At 34.8% G+C, this 21,555-nt stretch overlaps 2 protein-coding genes and 1 long non-coding RNA gene across 3 annotated transcripts; 1 reads left to right on the top strand and 2 right to left on the bottom strand.

The window, feature by feature from the left end:
• Positions 1 to 572: 572 nt before the first annotated feature.
• On the bottom strand, positions 573 to 1,612 carry LOC135134043 (glutathione S-transferase 1-like). Its single transcript, XM_064062625.1, has 4 exons — positions 1,305 to 1,612; positions 1,048 to 1,248; positions 827 to 994; positions 573 to 777 (listed from the first exon to the last, which is right to left on the bottom strand). Exons 1-4 carry the CDS (start codon positions 1,443 to 1,445, stop codon positions 625 to 627), a joined length of 663 nt encoding a protein of 220 aa, XP_063918695.1. The 5' UTR covers positions 1,446 to 1,612; the 3' UTR covers positions 573 to 624.
• Positions 1,613 to 8,340: 6,728 nt separating this feature from the next.
• On the bottom strand, positions 8,341 to 16,725 carry LOC135134578 (F-actin-capping protein subunit alpha). Its single transcript, XM_064063278.1, has 2 exons — positions 16,220 to 16,725; positions 8,341 to 9,425 (listed from the first exon to the last, which is right to left on the bottom strand). Exons 1-2 carry the CDS (start codon positions 16,631 to 16,633, stop codon positions 8,973 to 8,975), a joined length of 867 nt encoding a protein of 288 aa, XP_063919348.1. The 5' UTR covers positions 16,634 to 16,725; the 3' UTR covers positions 8,341 to 8,972.
• Positions 15,778 to 16,703, top strand: LOC135134579 (uncharacterized). The gene is made up of 2 exons (XR_010281358.1): positions 15,778 to 16,006; positions 16,191 to 16,703. It is a non-coding gene; the product is annotated as an uncharacterized LOC135134579 (long non-coding RNA).
• Positions 16,726 to 21,555: the final 4,830 nt, after the last annotated feature.

Raw genomic sequence — 21,555 nt, 5'->3', positions numbered from 1 at the left:
TCGAAAAACGAATCACAACATTTGCATATTGAAAGAGACTAGTGATCTTTTTAACCATTTATTTGGATGGCCAATGTTACTAATGATTTGTTTCACGAGCTTACAAACCCTGCAACATCTGGAATCCATTTTCGTCCAACGAAAAAATACCCCCACCACTATTGCATACGCCGTTACCTTTCTGTTGTGGCACTTTGTAAGTTTCTGTAAAAACTTTTTTTATGAAATATTTATTCCCATTTAAGGTGTTTACTTTCGCTAATATCTTTCTCTGCGATTCAATTAGAAACGAAGTCGACAAAATCGTCTCCATAGCACACAAACTACAAAATCGTTTTTTGAACGTCACGAGGAACGGAAATGAAGAAATACGGTCACTTATAAACGTGGTTAGTGATAACTTTCCCAATTTTTCAGCCGCACGATTTTTCGACGTTAACCGAAAAACAATCTTTCGTATTTTCAATGCGATTGTTACGTTTTTGATAGTAATGATTCAGTTCGAGGCAAACAATAACGGAACGAATTCTCAGAACTGTAAATGCAACTATATAAAATAAAAAAACAAAAAATGTACTCAAAATCGTCTATTTCTTTATCAAAAAGTATGAAAGGATGAGTAACCTAAATTTGACCTGGTGCTAATTTACTTCGTACGGCTTTCCCATACTGGTTGGCGCCCGTCTGGTTGCTTTCGGCATAATCTGGAATGGTTAGAGCACAGCGAGCTACCCAGGAATTAACATTTGAATATGGAGTAATGTCCCACCCTACAGACTACAGACTCATTTAGTACAACCAACAACCTAAGTATTTTGTTACTTACAACAATACTTGACACTGAAGCTACTAAGCAGCAATCAGCAACTGTCAAATTTTTTCCAGCTACAAAATCATTGCCTTCGAGGAATACATCCAGGAAGCCTAAAGCTTCATCTAGGGAGGTTTTGTGTTCATCGTAAATCTCCTCCTCCCCTTGAAACAGTACTGGAAACTGCAAAAACGTTATTAGCGTCGATACTAATTTTACGGGGCTAAGTTACTAACACAGATCTGGCGTATTCTGGGGTACAAAGTGCCACAATCAAAGTACAACCGTTGATCAACTATTGCTTTCTGTTTTGGGTCATTGGGGTACAAGGAATCATCTTTTCCATATGTGCGTACCAAGTAGGGGCCTATGGCATGACTATCCCACACCACAAAGTCTCCATCAACTAATGTAGGTACTGTGTGTTGCGGGTTGATCTGCAAAAACATTACAATGTAAAAAATATGTAAACATAACCTCAAATTTCGTTTACCTTAATAAACTCTGGTTTTAAATGTTCTTTTGCAATTAAATCTAGATGTTGGACATCAATGGGTACACCGACGGCTTTCGCAGCTAATAAGGCACCTCTGGAAGGCCCACTCATGGGAAAATGGTACAAAGTAACACCCATGGTGTTTGACTGATAACCGTTTGTATTTGTGATGTTGACCTACTTCTACGCGATTGTGGATGGATTGTTTGAATTATAGGACTCAGTTACGAATAGTAAATGGTGTTTTTTATTGTTATTTTAAAATTCACCTGCTACCTTTCAAATTATCCGCCATAATTTGCAAAATTTTTGTATTGGTTAAATATTCTACGATCTTGGTCATAGAAGGGGTAGGTCGGCACCATAGAAATAATATTATATGGAAGTAACTTAGAGAGAGACGCGCGTTGTCAACACAGTGGGACAGAGATAGAGCTCTTTGGGTGGCAAAACATTGCCGCGAAACTGCAGAGCACTGTTTCTGGATGTTTCTTTCGTGCTGTCGCATGGTGTTTGAAGGTGTATTTTTGCAAATTTACGTTTTTTAGGCTCAAGTTGCCTTATTAAATGTCTACAGTCTTCTTAATTTGTATTTTATTGGACTATTTGTTAAACATCGTGAAATCGTGTTGTGCGTATAATTGAATAGAACGTGCAAATAAAGCAATCCTGTTTCATTTCATAGGTAATAATCACATACACAGACGAAGGATTTCGTAAATAATTTCAAAAATTTGTTAGATTCCCTAAACATTCCGAGTTAGGAAAAAAACGGATTATTTCTACAAAAAGAGGGAATTTTATATCTATTGATTATTGTTTTAATTATTTGTACGTGGATTTAGAAAATAGATTTTAGTTAGTTAAATTCCACACAATTTAGTATGTTTAATTTAATTAGGCACCCTGTCACTTTTATCGAAAGTTTAATTACTTTTTTCCCAAAAATTTCAGAATTACCAATGAACATACACTACAAGATTAGTTAACTTGTAGAAGATTATTGTACTAACTGAATTCGTAATATATTGTAGATTCTCTATACATTTCATTTTATTAAAAGACTATCTCCACCACTTAACATGATTTTTGTTGTTTCACATTACACATAATTTTAATGTAAACTGTAAAAATATAGTTTTCATTAACAGACGTTTGTTATAATTGATTGTTTGAACAAATTCGTAAGAAAACGTATTAATTCCCATTCAAATCAAGCGTTTCTTGCCACCCAGCACGTGATACGTGGTCAGCCGTCCTTTCTCCACTGATGCATAACCGCTCTAGCTATTTCTTTCTTATGTTGATTACACTCGTTCGCGTATGGAAACGTATACAAGGCTCTATCCACTCTTTTATTAGATCAATGGTCGGCACAGTTTGCAGCGATGATTGTTACAGCGTAGGAATCGCAGGTAGCGCCTCTGCTTAATTATTTAATTATAATTAAATTAAATTGTATTTTTACATTAAGACTTAGATCATATAATAATTTATTATATGATCTAAGCATTAAGATTGATTTAATAAGAATAAATAAATCTGATTAACGTTTTCTAGTCTTTACTGGGGCAATAAAGTGGAACGAAAATCTGAAAGTAATCCTAATTAAATAAACGTTTCAACATCTTTATGTGTTATCTTAAATCGGTTTAGTAGAGTAGGAAATGATTTTTTTCAAAAGCACCATTATAGACATGGAAACAGGAATCGTCTTTTCATATTCCGTTACCCTAAAATCGCGCGTATAGTCCGTCCCCGTGCATAGTCCGCTCTCACGTATAGTCCGCAGTTTTTAAATCTCCCTCCTAAAAATCAGATAGTCCGCAACCTCGCGTATAATCCGCGGACAATGTGCGTGTCTGTATGGTTCAATAAGGTTCGATATTTGCTACCTATTTAGGTACCTAAATTTAAGTATCTAGGTACTTTTGAGAATCTTTTTATTTTTGTTATATATTTTATTTTTCATTTATATTGAGAATGCCCAATGAATATGTTTATTTTGCGTTTAAATTTTTTGTTGGTTTTCCTACAGCGTATAGTCCGCCCTCGCATATAGTCCGCACCCGGCGTCAGGAAAAACAACGTATAGTCCGCGGACTATACGCGCGATTTTAGGGTACATTATATTGCACCTGAAATTTTTAGAAAATTATAAATGCCGTTATTAGACCCTTACTAAATGACAATCGTTATATATTTTGGAAACATATTCTTAACAAAGCATAAAGCAACTGCTTCTATCTTAATTCTAAATGAAATTTAGTCATATACTGGACACAGGCTGCATGTTTTTCAACATCTGTCGTGGAAAGCATTAAATTATTCTTTGACCTCAGTTTCTGGCAATGAAGTATGTACCCAGAAAGAGTGTATATGTTATAGTGAATACGAAAAAAATAATTGCTCTTCTACTTTACAATATTCCATCACCATCAGTCAAACAAAATATGCGTAAGAGACAACGAATTATAAATTAAAATTTTGGCCAATTTATGTAATGTTATCACAACAACAAATATTGTTTAATTCTCCCTCTTTCAAATTCATAAAAGAATTTCACTTGTAATTGAAATTTTAATCAATATTTTATTAATTTCCACACTTTATTTTTAATATATTTTTCATACGTTCAAAGGATTACCAAAAGAGTTGTGGTGTCCTGATTTGAAATTCAAATTTTGCGCTGAGAGAAAAAAGGAACCACATCGCGAATCCGCATTTGAAAAATTTAGAAATTACTATATTAAATAAATAAAATAATATAGGCTCATTGTCTCGAGCGTGTAGGGAAGCAGACGAATGTCACCCTCGTTTTAGGGTGAAAAGGGACTGGAACGCAAACAGGCAGAATTCCGAAAATGCCCTCGCTTCCTGTCCCTGTGGTCACTTGCATTTTGTACTGTTATAGTTAAAGCGAAATGACATTTCTAAAAATTGGTAGTGTGGTAACCCAAACTTCCCGCCTTAAATTGACATGTGAAAAAAAAATTGAAAGCGCTCGAAAAATTAAAAAAAAATTAAAAATTTGTCCTTGGTAGTGATCGTCTAACAAAATGGAACCTACGTTGTGTGTTTTTTTTGTCGGAATGCGTTCAGATGCAAGTGGTGGACCCCAACGTTGGAAAAGTACCGCTAAATAAAATACAAAATATATGGAGGACACAAAATTATTTATTCCTCCAATGACAACAAACGAAAAATTAAATTAAACGTTCTGAATGCAAATATCTGAATATCACAAATTTAACAAAACAAAGAAAAAATCTGAAGTAAAGTAACAGGATGCAAATACACAAGTTATTATGGACGTCTGGCCGTAAATTTAAAATTATGGCAGTCAACAAGGGAACAACATTTTAATAAAAAACTATGCAGCGGCAGCGGCACCAGAGCAGTATAAGAGTGTGACGATCGAACCATCTCAATTTCATTCTAGAGCACAGCAAAATTACCCATAGGGGGCGTTGTAGCACGAGCGGAGTTTGGGGTTCCTGGTCGTGGCTGTTCTCCTACCCACGACGGTGATTCTATTCTATCGCAAGCACTGCCGCCCAGCTCCCCTCTATCACGAAGAAACGTGCCTAAACGAGCAGGCCGTTATGGTCGCAAACTGGTGATTGGGTCTCGACTATTGGGCCAAGTCGACAGCGTCACGTCATCCCGACCGTCCCTGGCTTCGATTATAGGCCTGCATCCTTTGTGTAGATGGCGCGACCGCCAGCTCGACAAGCAACCGCGCACTCCGCTTCTACCACGTGTTATTGTGTTATTTACCTCAATTCCATTTAAATGTTCAATTTCCATAACTCTGATATCAATTACAGTCGAACAAGTATTAAAGTTTTAAAAAGAGCAATAAACATTTGAATTCGCCATACACTCTCGTGAAATTATTTAAACAGCAAAGAATTCTTATCTGAGATTAAGATTGGACATCAGACAATTCATATGACGGAAGCAATAATCAACAAAATATTTACATGAAAAAAAACTAGCAAAGATTTATAAAAGCAAAAAAGATCTGGTGTGAAATAAAACTTGTGCGGACAAAAAGTTATGTGAGGTTAGGAACTGCAGAGTATGAAAATTTACGTTCAATTTAAATTTTACAACAAAGAAGATCGCTGAGGCTAAAATTGTAAGATAGAGAAAAATTGTATCCTAACGTGAAAAATTCCAAAGCTAACAAAATTATTGAGTTTAATATTTTATGCCCTTTCGAGTTATCGGTTAATTTTAAAAAGTGAAGTTATCCAGCTGCATTGTGCGCCATCGTTTACCCCCTAACAAACACAAAAAACATAGCGGCAATCTAGAGGTTCAAAATGGCATCGGATGAATGCGTCGTTAAAAAAAAATGCGTCAAAAATATGTCTCCTAGAAATGCGATCAATCCTGTGGCGTCGTGCAAATAATAGTCTAAATCAAAGAAATAAAATCCACGTCCCCCATTACCCACAATGTTGTTTATTTGTTCAATAAGATTTTACAGTTCAAACATGTTCTTGGTTTGAAAATACGCTTTCCCATAGCCGCTGCCAGAACAAATAATTTACCTGATGTTAAATTATGCCACACTTTATCAGCGATTCAAACAAAGAATTTACATTATGATAAATGATGCCTTGATCCAAGTGACTGGTTACTTAAAACCATTAGCTTTGAGAGTTTATACCGTGGACTGTCCTCAGCTTATCCCAAACAAACACATGATAAACAAACAACACAATACATATATCAGGCGTGGCGAGAAAAGCTTCTCGGTGATGTAATTTTCCACGTTGGGAGAAAATGTCTCGGTGATGTCATGATGATATGATGATAATAACTGCTTAAGGGGAGAAATTTTTAATCCCCTCGTACCTCAGTGCACGATATTATGAATTCTACTGCACTTTCCACGGTCTTTTCCCAGTGGGACAACGTTAGGTTAAGTTTAACTGCCTTAAATGAACTATTAGCAATCTTGTGTGAAGAATTAAGAAGTGTTGTAATGTAACACTTAAGTATAAGTATCCAGAAACCTTATTCATAATTTGGTAAACAAAGGATGACACCTGACTAAGTGAATCTCATGAAATTTCCTAGCAAGTAGGTTATCTGAACAAATCTCAAGACTGTTAAATGATGTTAGAACTAGTTAACGATTAAAATCCTAACATGAACTGTGAATTTACAAAAAATAAAACAAATTTATATCACGTGTTAGCGTCGGTCGAAAATTCGCATGTTTCCGCTTGGAAAAACTGCAAGAATTAGTTATGCGTGTTGGGAAAACCGTCGCGTCATCGTCGTTACGATTAATTTTCGTTAAATAAGGGCTTCCTCCCTTTTATTAACTACCAAACCAACTCTAAACTTAACATAGCTCACAACAACCAAACCAAAAGTGACGCCTCTCGCCCCTCTAGCCACCAAATCAACTTCTACCAACTCTCTCAATAGAAAATTCCCTAGGAGAGCTACCGACTACCCAAAAAGAACTAAACGTGCACATGGTTGCCTATGTTTAACGATTTTCTGGATTGATTTTTTTTTTAAATTCAAATGATTCAAATGCGAGCCGCTGTTAATTTTTTTCAGTGCGAAATTTTAATTCAAATTCGATAACCACAGTAGTTTAAATTTAGTTTGTAATTTTATAAAAAGGGCAATTGTTTAAACAAAATAAATAGTATTCGACGTCACTGTCCCCTTCAACTGATGGAAGTACTGTAGGACCAGTTAATCAGCGAATTTTTAATCTGAAATATGTAAAACTTTGACGATCCCATCAGCACGTGTTATTTTTCTTTTATAGTTTGTAAAAATAACGATTTTTAACGGTTCGTGATTCTAAGTGAAATTAGCAATAACGTAGATGTTCATAAAAAACACGTGAAGAAAATTCACTTATTCAGAATCAAACATTTTTAATTCACGATGTTGGACGTTTGTATCTTAGATATTACATTCTCTACAATTCATACTTCTTTCTTCTCGCTTGAGATTATTAATAGTTCATTTGTGTTCATTTAAACTAATCTAAAATATAGGTCTCTTTGGAGAGAAAGACCTTGAAAATTATTATTTGTTAAATTAATGTCCTCGTGGAGTCGAAAAACAGGACAGCTTTCATATTTGCTTACAGGTATAATAGTACGTTTCAGGTTTAATATTTTCCTACAGAATTAATAATTCCTTACGACTTGAATTTGAAAATGTGTCCTCGAAATATTCCGAGAGTTTCCCGGGACCACCTGATTTTGATTGAACGTCCTGTAAATTGTAAATATTATTCATTCTCCAAGGAGTGGGCCCCAGAATAGGTGTTTGTTTTTAAGTCAACGTTTTGCTCCTTTATTAGAGCCTCTTCAAGGGCTTAATGCTTGATCCGATAACTTGAATTGTGCTGTTCATTTCAACAAATGATTTTAAATCATACTAAATGCGTGTAGACAACCAGTTATACACGCAAATGAGTAACGTGCAGTCTATGACCAAGTTTTCAGCTACTGCATGATTGATGACTTAAATCTATGAAAATATTAATAAATTATCTCTGGATTGTTTCGAGATGTGTTCCCTGAAGAATACATTTTTTTGTATGTAGTAATTTCCAGAACTGCTAATATTAAATATTTGTCAATGTGCTTTGTGGTTTAAATTACTGACACCACCAACACATGAAATTTCAGAAAAAATTTCTGACCACAAACATACAATTTGCTTGTGTACAATTTTTTTCGAAATTTAAAGTGCAGAGATGAGTATACATTGTGTTAGCACTTTTATCTTTTTTGAAGTGTGAACAATCAGAATAAAAGGAAAACCCAATAAGGAATAAAATTTATTGAATTTGTTTCTCTGAAATGAAAAGCGAAAACAAAGATAAGATCTTGAACAAATAAGTTAATCACCTAATGTAGGTGCCAGCGTTTCATCATTGATTATTTGATATCAATTTCCTAATAAAATATAATGATAATTTTCAAATGCAAACACGCTTATCAAAGATAAGAACTCCCTCTCTCTCCCCTTGAAACAATTTTCTACTTACAATATTTTTTATTTAAAAATAACCCATACAACGGTTGACTCTAACAAGATATAAATTATTTTCATCTTTAAGGGCAGCAATTTAGCGACTTATAGACCAATCCTATTCGTCACACAGATGGAAAATCCCTATAGTACAACATACAAAATAACAAATAAAAATCCAATCTTTCCTTGAATAAAGAAGACAATACATTATCGTAAAATTAGGAATTAATTAGTTATTTAGAATAATATAGAAAATAAAGCCGATAACTAAAAGTAAGCGACGGTTCCTGTGCTGAGCATATTGCACATTCCGTAACAGGGATAGACGTAAATTAATCCTATTAATACTCGTAAAAACATTAGAAAATAGGTTCTTTGATCTAAGTGTAGTATAATTGACTCAATACGGAAACGGTACGAAGACAACTAAAACCGGGGCTTCGCCACGTGAACCAGAAATAATCGCTACGTAGTCAAATGCAGAAGTGGTTATTAGACTAATAGAAGTCTGGCTATCCCTGCCTCGTCATAAACTTAACAAGATCTGGCCGTATGTACACAACACTCCTAAGCGATAACAAGAAGGCGCAAGGTAGCCGCTCTGTTCGATCTCGTTACACTCCGTCCACCGGATCATTGCGTTTTCAGTTCTTTACCGATACTATATGACACGATCTTGTTCCACTCTATCTTCGTGCGTGTCACCGGCAGCAGTCTCCTCAGGGCCTTGAAGGTGGTGTCAGACATCGTCTGGTAGTTGTCGGAGATGGCGGTTTGGTACAGGTTTTCGGCGTTCTCGATCAGCTGAACGATCTCCTTTGCCGTCTGCACCTCGTTCGATACCGACACCGTCTCTTTGATTTCTTTAGAGCTGACCAACTGAACATTGCCCTCTTCGTAGTAGTGAACTTGCACCTTGAGGATGCCTCGGACTTCGGCCGTCGACCCGTTCAGGGTTATTGCCCATTGGGATCGCCACCGGCCGTTCCAGAAGTTCTTCGGTTGGAATTGGTGGTCCTCGATGCAGGCGGTCAAGGTGATGGGACTACCGGGCTGACTGCGACCGAACACGCTGCAGACGCCGTCCTTGAAAACAATTCAATTTGTTAATTTGATTATACAGACCGATAAGTCTCTACTTAAGTAAGGAAAAAAATTTCAAGGAGCAATTTCGTTATACAGAGTATCTTTTAGATAAGTAATGTGTTTTTGTGAATTAACACATAAAAATGTGTGATCGAAGGCCTACACAAATACCAGTGAAGGTCATACATTCCACGCATTTTGTTAACTACCGCATTCATTGTACTCCTACAATGTAACCAGCAATGTGTGCAGAAAATTTAGGTTCAATTCCCCATTTACATATTTTTTTCTTAAATTTGTCCGTTAAATCAAATTTCAAGATTGGTAAAACATGGTAAAAAAAATTGGTCTATAAAAATTTAATTCTACAAATTCTATTACTTCCTGAGTGTAAGCATTCTTCTAAGGAAGTACTCTAATTAAGTCTATCGGGCGACTGGCCACTTTCATGTTTTCTCGACGTTTTATGACCTCTAGAGTACGAAAAAGTAGTTTCCTGTTTTGGTCCGTCCGTCTGTCGCGATCTTTATTATTCAGATAAACTCCGAAATTACTAGACCGATTGTTATCAAATTTTGTATGCATATTAAGAATAATTTGATGGCGTCGGCTCATTATATTGTATAATTAACATTACCGATTTTGTATGAAATAATATACTTTTGTATTTGTGGTTTACGAATCTTATCTTGTTTTGTTTATTATTACTACGTTTGTTTTAAGTTGTTTAATTCACGTTATTCTTTACCAACATAAGACGCAACCTTGTTACAACTGGCGTAGCTCAGTGGGAAAGTTTCTGCTTTACAGACCCTTGGTCGACGGGATGAAACTAGCGGGCGGGACATTTCTTTTTTTTCATTAGATAAAACAAATTTAATAAACTTAACCACTATCTCGTTTTTTATTGATTAAATTAAGAACGAGTCACCCTATTTTCTCGAAAATGTGAGAATACGCACGTCTTTATAATAATAACATAATGATAAAATAAGAAATATAATAATAATAACACTCAAAACATTTTGTTCGATTGACGCTTATTAATAATTTAGTCCTCTTGTTTTGAGGCAAGAAACTCGACATTTTTATGTGATCTACTGATGTACAAACATGTACACTTTAAGTTACGTATGTTGCTGAAAGGCTATTTTTTCCCGTTGGTTATCTGCTGTAAATATGTATATTTTACATTGTCCGTACTTGTAAGGCGTCCAGCCAGATAGGGATGCTTGTGATGCTGGAGCATCAAGCCCTGGAAGTTTTTTTTTTTAAAATTTGGTTATTACAAAAATACAATTTCGTCTTTGCCTGAGCGTTTCTTGGTACATATGATCTCGAGATTGGAACACCTGTTCGATTCCACCATGGACCTTTCTTTTCTTCTTACACTGTGACTAGTATTATTTATATTGTTTTTATTCACAGAAGCATTCATTTGGCACTTTTGAAATAGGATTTATTTAGCAAAATTTTCAGATATCACCAGATTTTTGATGGAGATGAATACGAATTTTTACAATTCTTTGTATTTTATAATATTTTATTAGTATAATTTGCTTACGCTCGAGACGTAAAAAGTGTTAAATTATTCTGTTCTCCTGAAATGGAAGAATTACTGTAATTAAAAATTTAAGCGCAGAGGATGTCTCATCTAAACTGATCTCGAACTGATCAAAATTCCTTCAGAACTTCTACTCGTTAGGAAATTAATTTGGCAATAGAGAATCTACTAAATTAATTTAACCTCTCTCTCAAGAAATAGTAATAATAGTAATATGCTTTTAAAACACAGTGTTATTCAAAAAACTAAATTCTTCTCTGGTGAAACTAAAATAGGTATGATTGAGTCCAGGTTGTTTCAAAATATATTTTATCTGCCAATCTTTTTATTTAGAGAATAAATAAAATAAATATATTACGTCTAAGAAATAAAGGCACAGTGAGAGTTATTCATAGTAATCAGAATTTTATTAGCAAACAAATATAAAAAAATCGAATATTTCACTTCTTAGTCATTTTCAGATAAACGAAAGGTTAATCTCCATACAAACATTTTAAACAGTAGTAGATTTACTTGAAATATTTTTGTGTACATAGAGATGGATCATTTTAAGTTCAACATGGTGAGTCATCAGAATCTGACAACGAACTGTCAGTCAGCAGCATAACATGCACATTTCAGAAGAGGCTGGTTTTTTAAACATTTTTTTTTTAATTGCAAACAATAACACAGAGAAACATAAACTTAAGTGAATTGGTCAACACGCTAGCATGAATGCGAATGAAACTAGTAGGCACTACTCTAAACAGGTACCCTTACGTTACAAAAGTTCACTGTGTCGATCTTAGAGTGCACGATGTCTACATATTTATTATTACATATACTTCAAATTCCCCTGATATACTTTTACAAACATAAAAATTACTTAGACAGAACTTCCCCGGCCCGTCAAATACAACAAATGCATTTTTTTCGAAAAATTATAAAATTTGATTTTGGAAAATCTTATTTTACGACAGCTCTGCAAGTGAAAAATAAAAAATAGGATCAACCATTCGTGATTTGATCAATAAAAAAAAATGAGGGCCGCCGGCATTGATCCCAAAACCTCTCATCTGCGAAGTAAGCGCGCCACCACTAGACTACGATTTCGCTTACTGAAGTTCGTACTATGTGTCTAAAGGGCAAGATTCATAAACCATTAGTACAATACTATATCATTTTATCAAATTGATATAGCCTTAACAGACAGAAAGACGGACGACAGACAATCGCTAACGGAAAACCTATTTTTTAAAGTTCTTGGGGTCTTGAAACGTCGAGAAAACATGAAAGTAGCCGGTCGCTTACGCCCGGGAAGTAAAAATATGGCAAATGCCGATCAATGTAAAAAGAACATTCGATAAAGATGGGAAACGCGGAAAATATTGCACAAAAATTGTTAAGTAATAGTGATAAATTCAATTTAAACCATGTACAGGAGAATATCGAATTGTTGGTGGGAAGATTGAACAAATTTAGGCTAGCGTTTTCTACACGATATTCCTAAAAAATCTACATCTAAAATTTGACAAAAAACTGTGCGTAGTTTCGGAGAATATTTGTCTAATAAAAATCGACATAGACAGACAAATGGAAACGGGGGGCTTCTTTTTCATACTCTATTGGTTCAGAATCGTTGAGAAAACATGAAAGGAGCCATTCGCCGAGTAGATCCTATTGCTATACTTCCTTAGTTTACGATCGAGAAGTAAAAATTGATTAAAACAGTTTAAACATTACTTTTCTCACTCTCTGGGGCGTGATTTGATACATGTCAGATTTTTTTGTTATACAGAATAAAACAGAAAAATCTGATTGTAAGTAAACATCCCTTTTGTGTCATCGGCAAAGAGACCAACGGGTAGGTTCGAAGTACTTGATCTTAGTGAGGCCAAAATAAATGGAACTTTAGCGTTGAACGTAGTAAAGTTCGACGAAAGATATGGTCTAATAGCCACTCAACTTGCGATAATTTTTACGCGTGCAACATAGTGGGCTACAATAAATCGGTTGCCTGGAAAGACTGTAAAAGTAACAAAAATAATAATGTGACATTTTGCTAATATTTATTGAATTTTATGAAGTCAAAGTGGTATCTTTTGTCGAACTTTATCTAAACTTTGGTGTCCGATTTATTAAAAAAGACAAACGCCCTCACTTGAAGAAACTTATTTTTATAAACATTTCGATTAATTAATCCATGTTGTTAGCGGTACGGAAAGCTAATTGACATAGTGGTCCATAAATTTTGATAATCCTTTTGCCACACCTCACATGAGAATAATTATATTCGGCAAAGTTGTCCGACATATTTCAAAAGATGGTCTTAACTCCGCTACGCGGAACACGTTATTTGCAAGATTGATATTCGGAGAAATGTATTTATATAGCAAACTTTTAAGGTCACGACATCTAAATTTTAATAGGGATAAAAATGCAAATACTGCTTAGCGAAATATCACGTTGACGATTAACTCAAAGCATGTGCCAAATTTCAGAGCAATTGATTCAGTAATTTCTACGGTAAAAATAAAAGCCGAGTAATGAACTAAATATAAAGCATTTTACTGTTTAAGATTTAAACATCAACAATCTTAAAAAAATTGAGATGACGTCATCAAAATGTTGAAGATGAACGAACAAATTTTGGTTGGTATTTAACCATATACACGTTAGCCTTAAAGTATACAGTAATTTCGGGAATAACACCGAAAACAAAGAACAGATCAACAAAATAACGCAACTTTTTCGGATTTAAATAATTTCTTTTTAGACTTTCATTGTGTAAATTTAGTGTTCTGGAAGTCAATAGATTTATTCGTGTTGGCTTTTTGTAATCTATCCCCGAAAATAAGCAAGAGGTGTTAACCCTACCCGAGATTACAGAAGCGAGAAATAATGTGACTCTGAATCAATGACGCACAAATTTATTCCACAAACGGTTTACGGCTCCCCAAAAAAATACAATCGTGTTAAGTATTATCAGGGTTTTTGTTGAATTGAAAATAAAGTCTCCGCTTTGTGCTCCAGGCTTCTCTGTTGTATTATGTTGCAAATGTTTTTTTAAAATTAAATAAATTAAATTAAGTCACGTTGGGCGACGCTTCAAAGTGCTTGTCTTTGAAATGTAATCGATAAGAAGCGACACGTCACATGAGTGAACCACATCGAATTGGAACTTGAGAATTGTTGCCTGATATTTCCTAGAACATACCCTATAAAAATGCAATAAATTGAAGTCATGACTGCCTTTTCTGTTTACTTTATGGTGACAAATCGCTAATCAGAACAAGCAGTTTTGAGAGCTTTACAACATCTAGATATTCCATTTGTTTCTAAAATTATCAATCAATTATCACTTGAATCAAATATTTATACTTTCCTATCGAACATCTGATTACATTGCAAAATCTCGAATTTATTCACTTAACGCGTAAGATAACTTGAGAGTGAAAAAAAAAAACTTAACGAAAATCCTTTGAAACAATTATCTAGATCTGATCTGTGAGCGGTCATTTTCTTGAACTATGCGAACTTGACAACTCCATTAGTGGCATTGTATCTGACCCCCGAGCTTTCAACAAGCAAAACCACTTCGAAGTAATGCAGTGTCTAACTTGTGTACTATGAGCAACAAATTAAACTTTAGAATGAAGAGCCCTTTCGCATATACCGAGAATGTTAGCATACGCAAATAACCATCTCCATGTCACAGATCTATAAATACGCCGCATCGGTGTGGATGCGTTAGGCACTGGTGCAGTAACAGCTCCAATAAAATGTAAATTCGATGCGTTAGATCTCCTTTTATTACTCTGTCAGTTTCAGTTTTGACTACGTCGTCTTTATTAAATGGAAATTAGGAGATTTGCAGGCTGTAAACTAGGAGTTAATGAATTCTGTTTTATTTGCAGCGTATAATAAAACTGCGATTACAAAAATTTAATCAAATTGTGCGTCCTCGGTGAAAATTGTCGTGTTTCAATTAGGCTCATAAAAATTATGTAGCTCATGCTGCGTTAATAATGATATTAACTGGGTGTAACGCAACGTCCATTGCCACTACGTATTTTATTATTGTCGTGGCATGATTCCAACGTCACGTCAAAGTGATTTGATCACTAAATTAGAGAAGTGGAATTTCTGCGATATAATAAAGAATTTGTCTAATTTTGATTTGATTAGATATATGTATAAATTATGTATTATAAAATTACGTCTGATATATTGACACGAGTGTAAAACTTGTAATAAAATAAATTCAATCATTCAAACATCTTAAATTGGTTGGATGTCATTATGACGTCATGGCATATAAAAAAGTGCTCTAGTATGCCATGAAATTTATTTTTAAAATAATGATTTTGTCAAACACAATGTTTTTAATATCAAATTTCAAATGTTGCTAGAGGACTGTTTTACGTTAAGTCTTTTTTAAAATTAACGATGAAGCTTGAAGTAACAGGCGTTGGCAGCGCAATAGCTTTTAGACACCGTATTTGTGGCTTAAAACTGTCTTTAGAAAAAAAAGTCTGAAATGCCATTTTCCTGAAATGACAGTTACATCACTTTCTTATCTTATATAAAACTGATGTGATCATACGCTTTAACTGTTTATTTTGTATCACTAGTTACTGTTTTATGAGTAAATAAGTTGTAAATGAGTGAACATAGCACTATCTGCAACTAAATATTTTAGGTTAGTGCATGAAATTATCAAAAATTATCTAACGAACCGTTCTTTCTGCATATGTATTGAGGACGTGATGCGCGTAGTACTATTAGTATGGGTTGTAAAATTAATAATGATATAATTGAGGTTAGCTTTTACCGCAAATTTGAAAAAAGCATGATTTCATATTAGCACGAAAGTTTCATCATAGCTTCAGTCTACGTTATCAAATTATGAAATAATTTATTACATTTATAAAAAAAATAGGACTTCTTAATATTTATAAAGCAACGACTGCAAACCTTACACAGACCTTTAAACAATAAATTAAATGATTTACTTGTGAAAAAACACTGCATCAAGGTAGGTTGTGCTGTCATTGCTAAAACGTCATTTACGTCACTTTTGACATTTACCATTACTCATCGAAAACTTTGACCATACCTTCACTAGACTGCATTGAAATGCATGTCAATGCATCCTTGGCGCACTGTCAACCCAAGTCATTAACCCTTGCAATCCTTAAATCACCATTTTTTGCCAATAGAAATCGAATTCTGGCCCTTGTCGCCTTACCTTGTAATGGTTCTTGGTGTACTGAATAAACTCCGCATCCAGCGCGGTGCGCCAGGGCTCCGCTTGGGGGTCCGGCGTGTATGATTGGTAGTCCGAAGCCTCCTTTCTAAGGTGGTCATACTTGAAGCTCTGCCTACTTCTTGGGTCAAAGAACCTGTTGTTCCCTATGTCGTTGTATTCTGTGATTAGCACCAAGTGTTCGGCGTTTTCGATTTTAACCGGGGTGAGTTGATCTTTGTTGTATTGGGCGAAAGCCCCACTGGCGCCTTCCTTGAGAAGGTCGTCGTTATTTAGAAGCTTGCGGACATCGTTGAACACTTCATTGAATTCACCGGGGGGCGAATGGAGGATGAAATCGGACGCTATTCGCACTTTTTCCTGGTCGGTTATAATATCGTCACCGTCAGACGCCATGTTTAGGTTGGGTTCTTCAAGAGCGGATGAGGAGTCTCACATACCGGCTGCCAGCACGTCACCAAGAAAATGAACGCGAAAACGGCGATAGGTGGCGGTGGATGGAGCTCCCTCTTGCGACGAGCTTGGAGCAAAAGCAATATTTTTGGATTTTATAAAACATTGAGCCGTTTTATAAATTATTACAACCATAAAATATGGACTAAAATGTTCGAAGCATTCGTGTAACAAAACACAGTTTTTAAAAATAAACAAATAGAGTTTTTATGATTACAGAAAATTACAGGAAACTGTTACGATAATGACAAGTGAGTGAAAGAGAGATCTGTCAAAAAGCAGTGACGCCACGATCGTTACTTCGACGGGGTTAGATGCGTAGACCAAACATCACCAGCAAATATCAACATCGACATGGTGACATACTGACATATTAAATTTGGTTACTCTGTAAAAAGTTCCTATAAACTGCAGGTTGCAGGCATGGTTGCAGAAACTTGAACAGAGGTACCTAAACAAGTGGAAACTAACGATAGACATACAGTTATAAAAAAATTGGTTGAAAGTTATTTCGACAGAACTTCCCTAGCCTCTAAAGTACAGTCGAACAAATACAACTTCGAAAAATTATTATTATCAACTTTAACTTTGAGAATCCTTTTTTTTTCATCTTCATAGTCAGTTTTTCCATATAATTTTTTTTGATAACGTCATTATTAGCAAGGGCACGTATAACAATTTAGTATTAACACACTACTTAGGACTTTTGGCACCCTTGGAATCCTCGAAATCTTTGAAATTTAGAGAAGACTTTAAACTTTCACAGTATTTGGAACATATTCACAAATTCAGTAAAATGTTTAGAATTTTTTCCGGAAGTTCCAGATTTTCTAAATGTTATAAAAATATCAGTCTTCGGATATGCCAGAATTCAACATTTTCCTCAGTTTTAAGATTTTTTGGTCTTCTAGATTTTTCACACTTTCTATACAGGGTGTTAGGGAATGCTTGCAACAAAATTTGAAGGTAGCCTCCTGAAGAAGAGAACAACAAAAAATGCTAGTAACACTTTTTTCAAAGGTTAATAGTTTTTTCTAAAAAGCATATCGAAAAATCAGTCCCCACATTTTGAGAACTGCCGACGTTGTCTTTTTTTTTCTAAGGTAGTTGTGAAAATTCTGGAACTAAGATGATTATTTCCTTAGAAACGATTAAATCTAATTTGTCAAAAATTGACAAAAATGTCACATTTACATCAATACAATAAACACCTTTGAGTTTTAAAATGTTTGATTCGGACGTTTAACGAAATAGACGCAGTTCCGACACGCTAATAAGGGTACCAACGTGGTTGTTAACGGAAATTTCAGAAAACACCACAAACGGCCTCTGAAAACCTGCAGTGATACCAGAAAGAGGGGGTTTTGCGTTTTTCCCCTGAAAAAAATCCCGAAGGAAAACACTAGAAAGATTAGGAAAATCTATCTTTCAGCAGTGTGGTAAATGAAATGTTGAAATAGTTCGTCAACTCAAGCGCAATAGCGCTCCCAGTTGATCTAATACTACGGCAAAAAGGGACAACTCATGGCACCCAACCTCGTGATAAAACTTTTCATCCTCCTCACTACCCTTCGACTTGATTAGTACAGACCCCTGTTGTTCGATCTTGAAAAAAGCGGCTATGGTTAACTGTTTGATAAACAAATGAGGACGCTCCACCCAAGATTCGGAGGAGTCTGTAGGACTTAAATTCGTCGGTCCATATTTCCGAGTCCGGTCTGATCACTCGCCTAATGTGGTCCATTAATGTAGCAGCGGAACGGTTGGGAATGTAGGACAACTAACTCCGCTTGTTGATCGTTCGTATACCACTCGTTATGAAAATTGCAACAAAATAATTTGCCGCTTGTAGGTAAAAATACGAACTTATACAATGTACATGAGGCTCCTGGGCAAGAACAAGATGAGCAAACAATCCCGGCGCAAGCCGTGTACTCGAAAGTGAACCGTAGCAAGGAACACTTACTACTGAAATGACAGAAAAACTCATTTTATACGCACTTTCATTTGCCCTTTGTACGATAACTGTCGGGTTTCCTGCCAATTCCCTCATTTTAAACTGTGTTTAGTATCCCCTTTGCAATGGAAGTGATTTCATTATTGATAATAAAAAGGTACCCTTAGAGTACTGAAATCATAGAACGCTTAAGGTATTTTCTTTGTTACTCCTTAATGGTTAACCATATACTAAATGTTCTTGTTTTTAAGAATTTTTTTAATATTAGGAAATAAAAAAAGATCCTAGAAATAGTCTAAGCAGTTGAAATATTCTCAAAAATTAGGTAAAAATTGGTGTTAAACACTGCTTAGCACTCCAACGTCCAACGTTATCTTTTTATTTTTCGATTGTCCAGCAATTATCTTTTCTTAATAAATTTATATTCTACTTTTGCTTTGCGGAAAAAGGTAGAATACATAGTTTATCAACAAATACAAGAAATGTATTGTATAAATTAAAAACTTTGTTCAAAATCTTCCAACGATTTTAAAATTTAAGCCAATTTGTTAAATACAATTTTTAACACAAAGAAAAATAACCTTTAATTATAATAAATAAACAAAACGAATAAGCGAAAATAAAAAACAAAAAACGCAAAAACAAAACAAGAAAATTAAAGCAAATGTTGGAAGTGAGCACCATTTGCACGAATACAAGCTTCTGCTCTCCTGAGTAATGAGTTACTGACTCTATTTAATTCTTCAGGATCGTTTCGAATCCGTTCTGCGGCCATCATAATTCTTGCTTCTAAATCTTCTAAATTATTAACTGGAGTTCGATAAACAATTGATTTCATATAACCCCATAAGTAGTAATCACAACTGTTAAGATCGGGAGAACGGGGTGGCCAAGCGATGGGTCCACCTCTTCCAATCCATCTCTCACCATAAACATTCGTCAGGAATTGTCGCACTTGTAAACTAAAATGCGCAGGAGCACCATCGTGCATAAAGTACATCCTTCGTCGAATGTCTAAAGGTACATCTTCCAATAACAATGGCAAATGTGTTTCCAAAAAATGAAAGTAATTGTCTCCGTTCAGTCTTTCCGGTAGAACATATGGTCCTATCATTTGATTACCTATTATTCCGGCCCAAATGTTTAATGAAAAACGTTGTTGAAAGTGGGTCTCGTAAATTGCGTGAGGATTAGCATCTGCCCAGCGGTGAGTATTATGAAAATTAAGTATTCCATCCCTAGTAAAACAGCATTCATCTGTCATCAGTATGGAAGAAAGAAATCCGGGAGTTTCATTATTGCTGTTCACTATCCATCGGCAAAAGTTTTGTCTAGGAATGAAATCGTTCGGACTTAAACTCTGGATCCGCTGGAGGTGGTACGGGTACAAAAGAGATTTGCGTAGCGTTCTCCACACAGTCCAGTGACTAACACCTACTTCTCGAGCAATTTCACGCGTACTAGCTGACGGGTTTTCTTCAACACGATTGATAATGTGCTCTTCAATGTTGACCATATCTGGATCTCGACCTCGTTCAATCTCCTGATTTTTAGGTAAAACTGATCCTGTCTCCCGCAACCTTCTATCCACGGCTGAAAAGGTTTCGCGATACGGTTGTCGACGCCCAGGAAGACATTCATCTTGCTGCAGCTCTAGCATTGCCTCCACACTCCCCATAAACAAAATGCATGTCTACATATTCCTCTATGCTGTATTCTGGCATTTTTTCTCAATGAGTATTACTGACAATGACAGTTATAAATCTAACAATAATATTTGAAACAATTTGAACAATGTTAGTGTATCTCGGTAACTAAGCAACGATGCTTTTTTTTAACGATTCCCTTGATAGATAGAAAGCAGATTGCCATTCCTAATTCGTTGCTAAGTAACAATGGAAATTTTAATAATGGAACGTATTATTAAAAATTGGCCTCCATGCAGTTCCAAAACGGTGTGATACTTATTTTTAAGGGGATTTAAAAGAAAAACTATACATTTTTGAAAAAAGTTGTACATAGATTTTAGATTCCTTTTTTTGTAATGCCTTTGCTCTGAAAGTTTGTTGCAAGCATTTCCTAACACCCTGTATATGTCCAGATTTTCTAAAATTAATAGAGCCCAAGAGTCTTTAAATGTTTCAAATTTTGGGAATCTCTGAAATCTTTAGAATCTCTGAGATATATAAGATAATAATGAGGGTGTTCAAGACCACTAATACTTGTAGGATTTATAAAAATTAAAGAAAGCATTCTTCAGATCTTTACGATTTTTTGATTTTTAGGATTTTTGTTTTGTATAGAGTCTTTGGAATCTTTAAAAGTTTTGTCATGTTAAGAGTTCATGCGTTTTTATTAATTATAGAATCTTTTAAATATTTGGAAACATAATTTTAAAAACCTTTTTAGCGTTTGAGTCCTTAGAGTCTTTCTATCTTTACAGTTTTCAGAGTCTTTAGAGTTTTAACTTAACAATCTTTGGAAATTTTGGATACTCAGAATTACTAGAAAATTTATAAAGTCTCGAATTTTTATAATTTCTAGCAACACTAATGCTTCCAAGATCTTTAGAATTTTTAAGATTTTGTTGGATGTTTCTATTTAGAACTTAAAACTTTAGTTTATTTCGCATCTTTGGTGTCTTTACAATTCGCAAATTCTAGTGTATGAAAATTTTAAGATTTTTAAAATGTGTAGAGTCTATAGAATTTTTGAAACATTTTAAATATTTCAAACATTTGGAAACTTTGGAATTTGTAGAATATCTGCAAACTTAAGATTGTGTGAAATGTTGAAATTTTAGGATTTTTTAAATTTTCCTTTAATTTTTGGGAATTTTTGTAATTTGCAAAATTTTCACAATTTCCAGAATGTTCAGATTTACCAGATTAGCCCGATTTTTCAGATT

The sequence above is a fragment of the Zophobas morio genome, unplaced genomic scaffold, assembly GCF_036711695.1.
Source record: "Zophobas morio isolate AGI-343-1 ecotype UQ-CSIRO unplaced genomic scaffold, CSIRO_AGI_Zmor_V1 ptg000023l, whole genome shotgun sequence".
NCBI lineage: Eukaryota > Metazoa > Arthropoda > Insecta > Coleoptera > Tenebrionidae > Zophobas > Zophobas morio.
Note: the sequence above shows the minus strand (reverse complement) of the source record. Positions and strands in the feature narration are given on the sequence as shown.

Coding starts and splice junctions, on each gene's coding strand:
- LOC135134043 (XM_064062625.1), bottom strand. CDS start 1,445: ATGGGTGTTACTTTGTACCATTTTCCCATGAGTGGGCCTTCCAGAGGT. Junction 1,249..1,304: donor TAAAACCAGAGTTTATTAAG/GTAAACGAAATT, acceptor ATGTTTTTGCAG/ATCAACCCGCAACACACAGT. Junction 995..1,047: donor CCAGAATACGCCAGATCTGT/GTTAGTAACTTA, acceptor ACGTTTTTGCAG/TTTCCAGTACTGTTTCAAGG.
- LOC135134578 (XM_064063278.1), bottom strand. CDS start 16,633: ATGGCGTCTGACGGTGACGATATTATAACCGACCAGGAAAAAGTGCGA. Junction 9,426..16,219: donor ACACCAAGAACCATTACAAG/GTAAGGCGACAA, acceptor ATTGTTTTCAAG/GACGGCGTCTGCAGCGTGTT.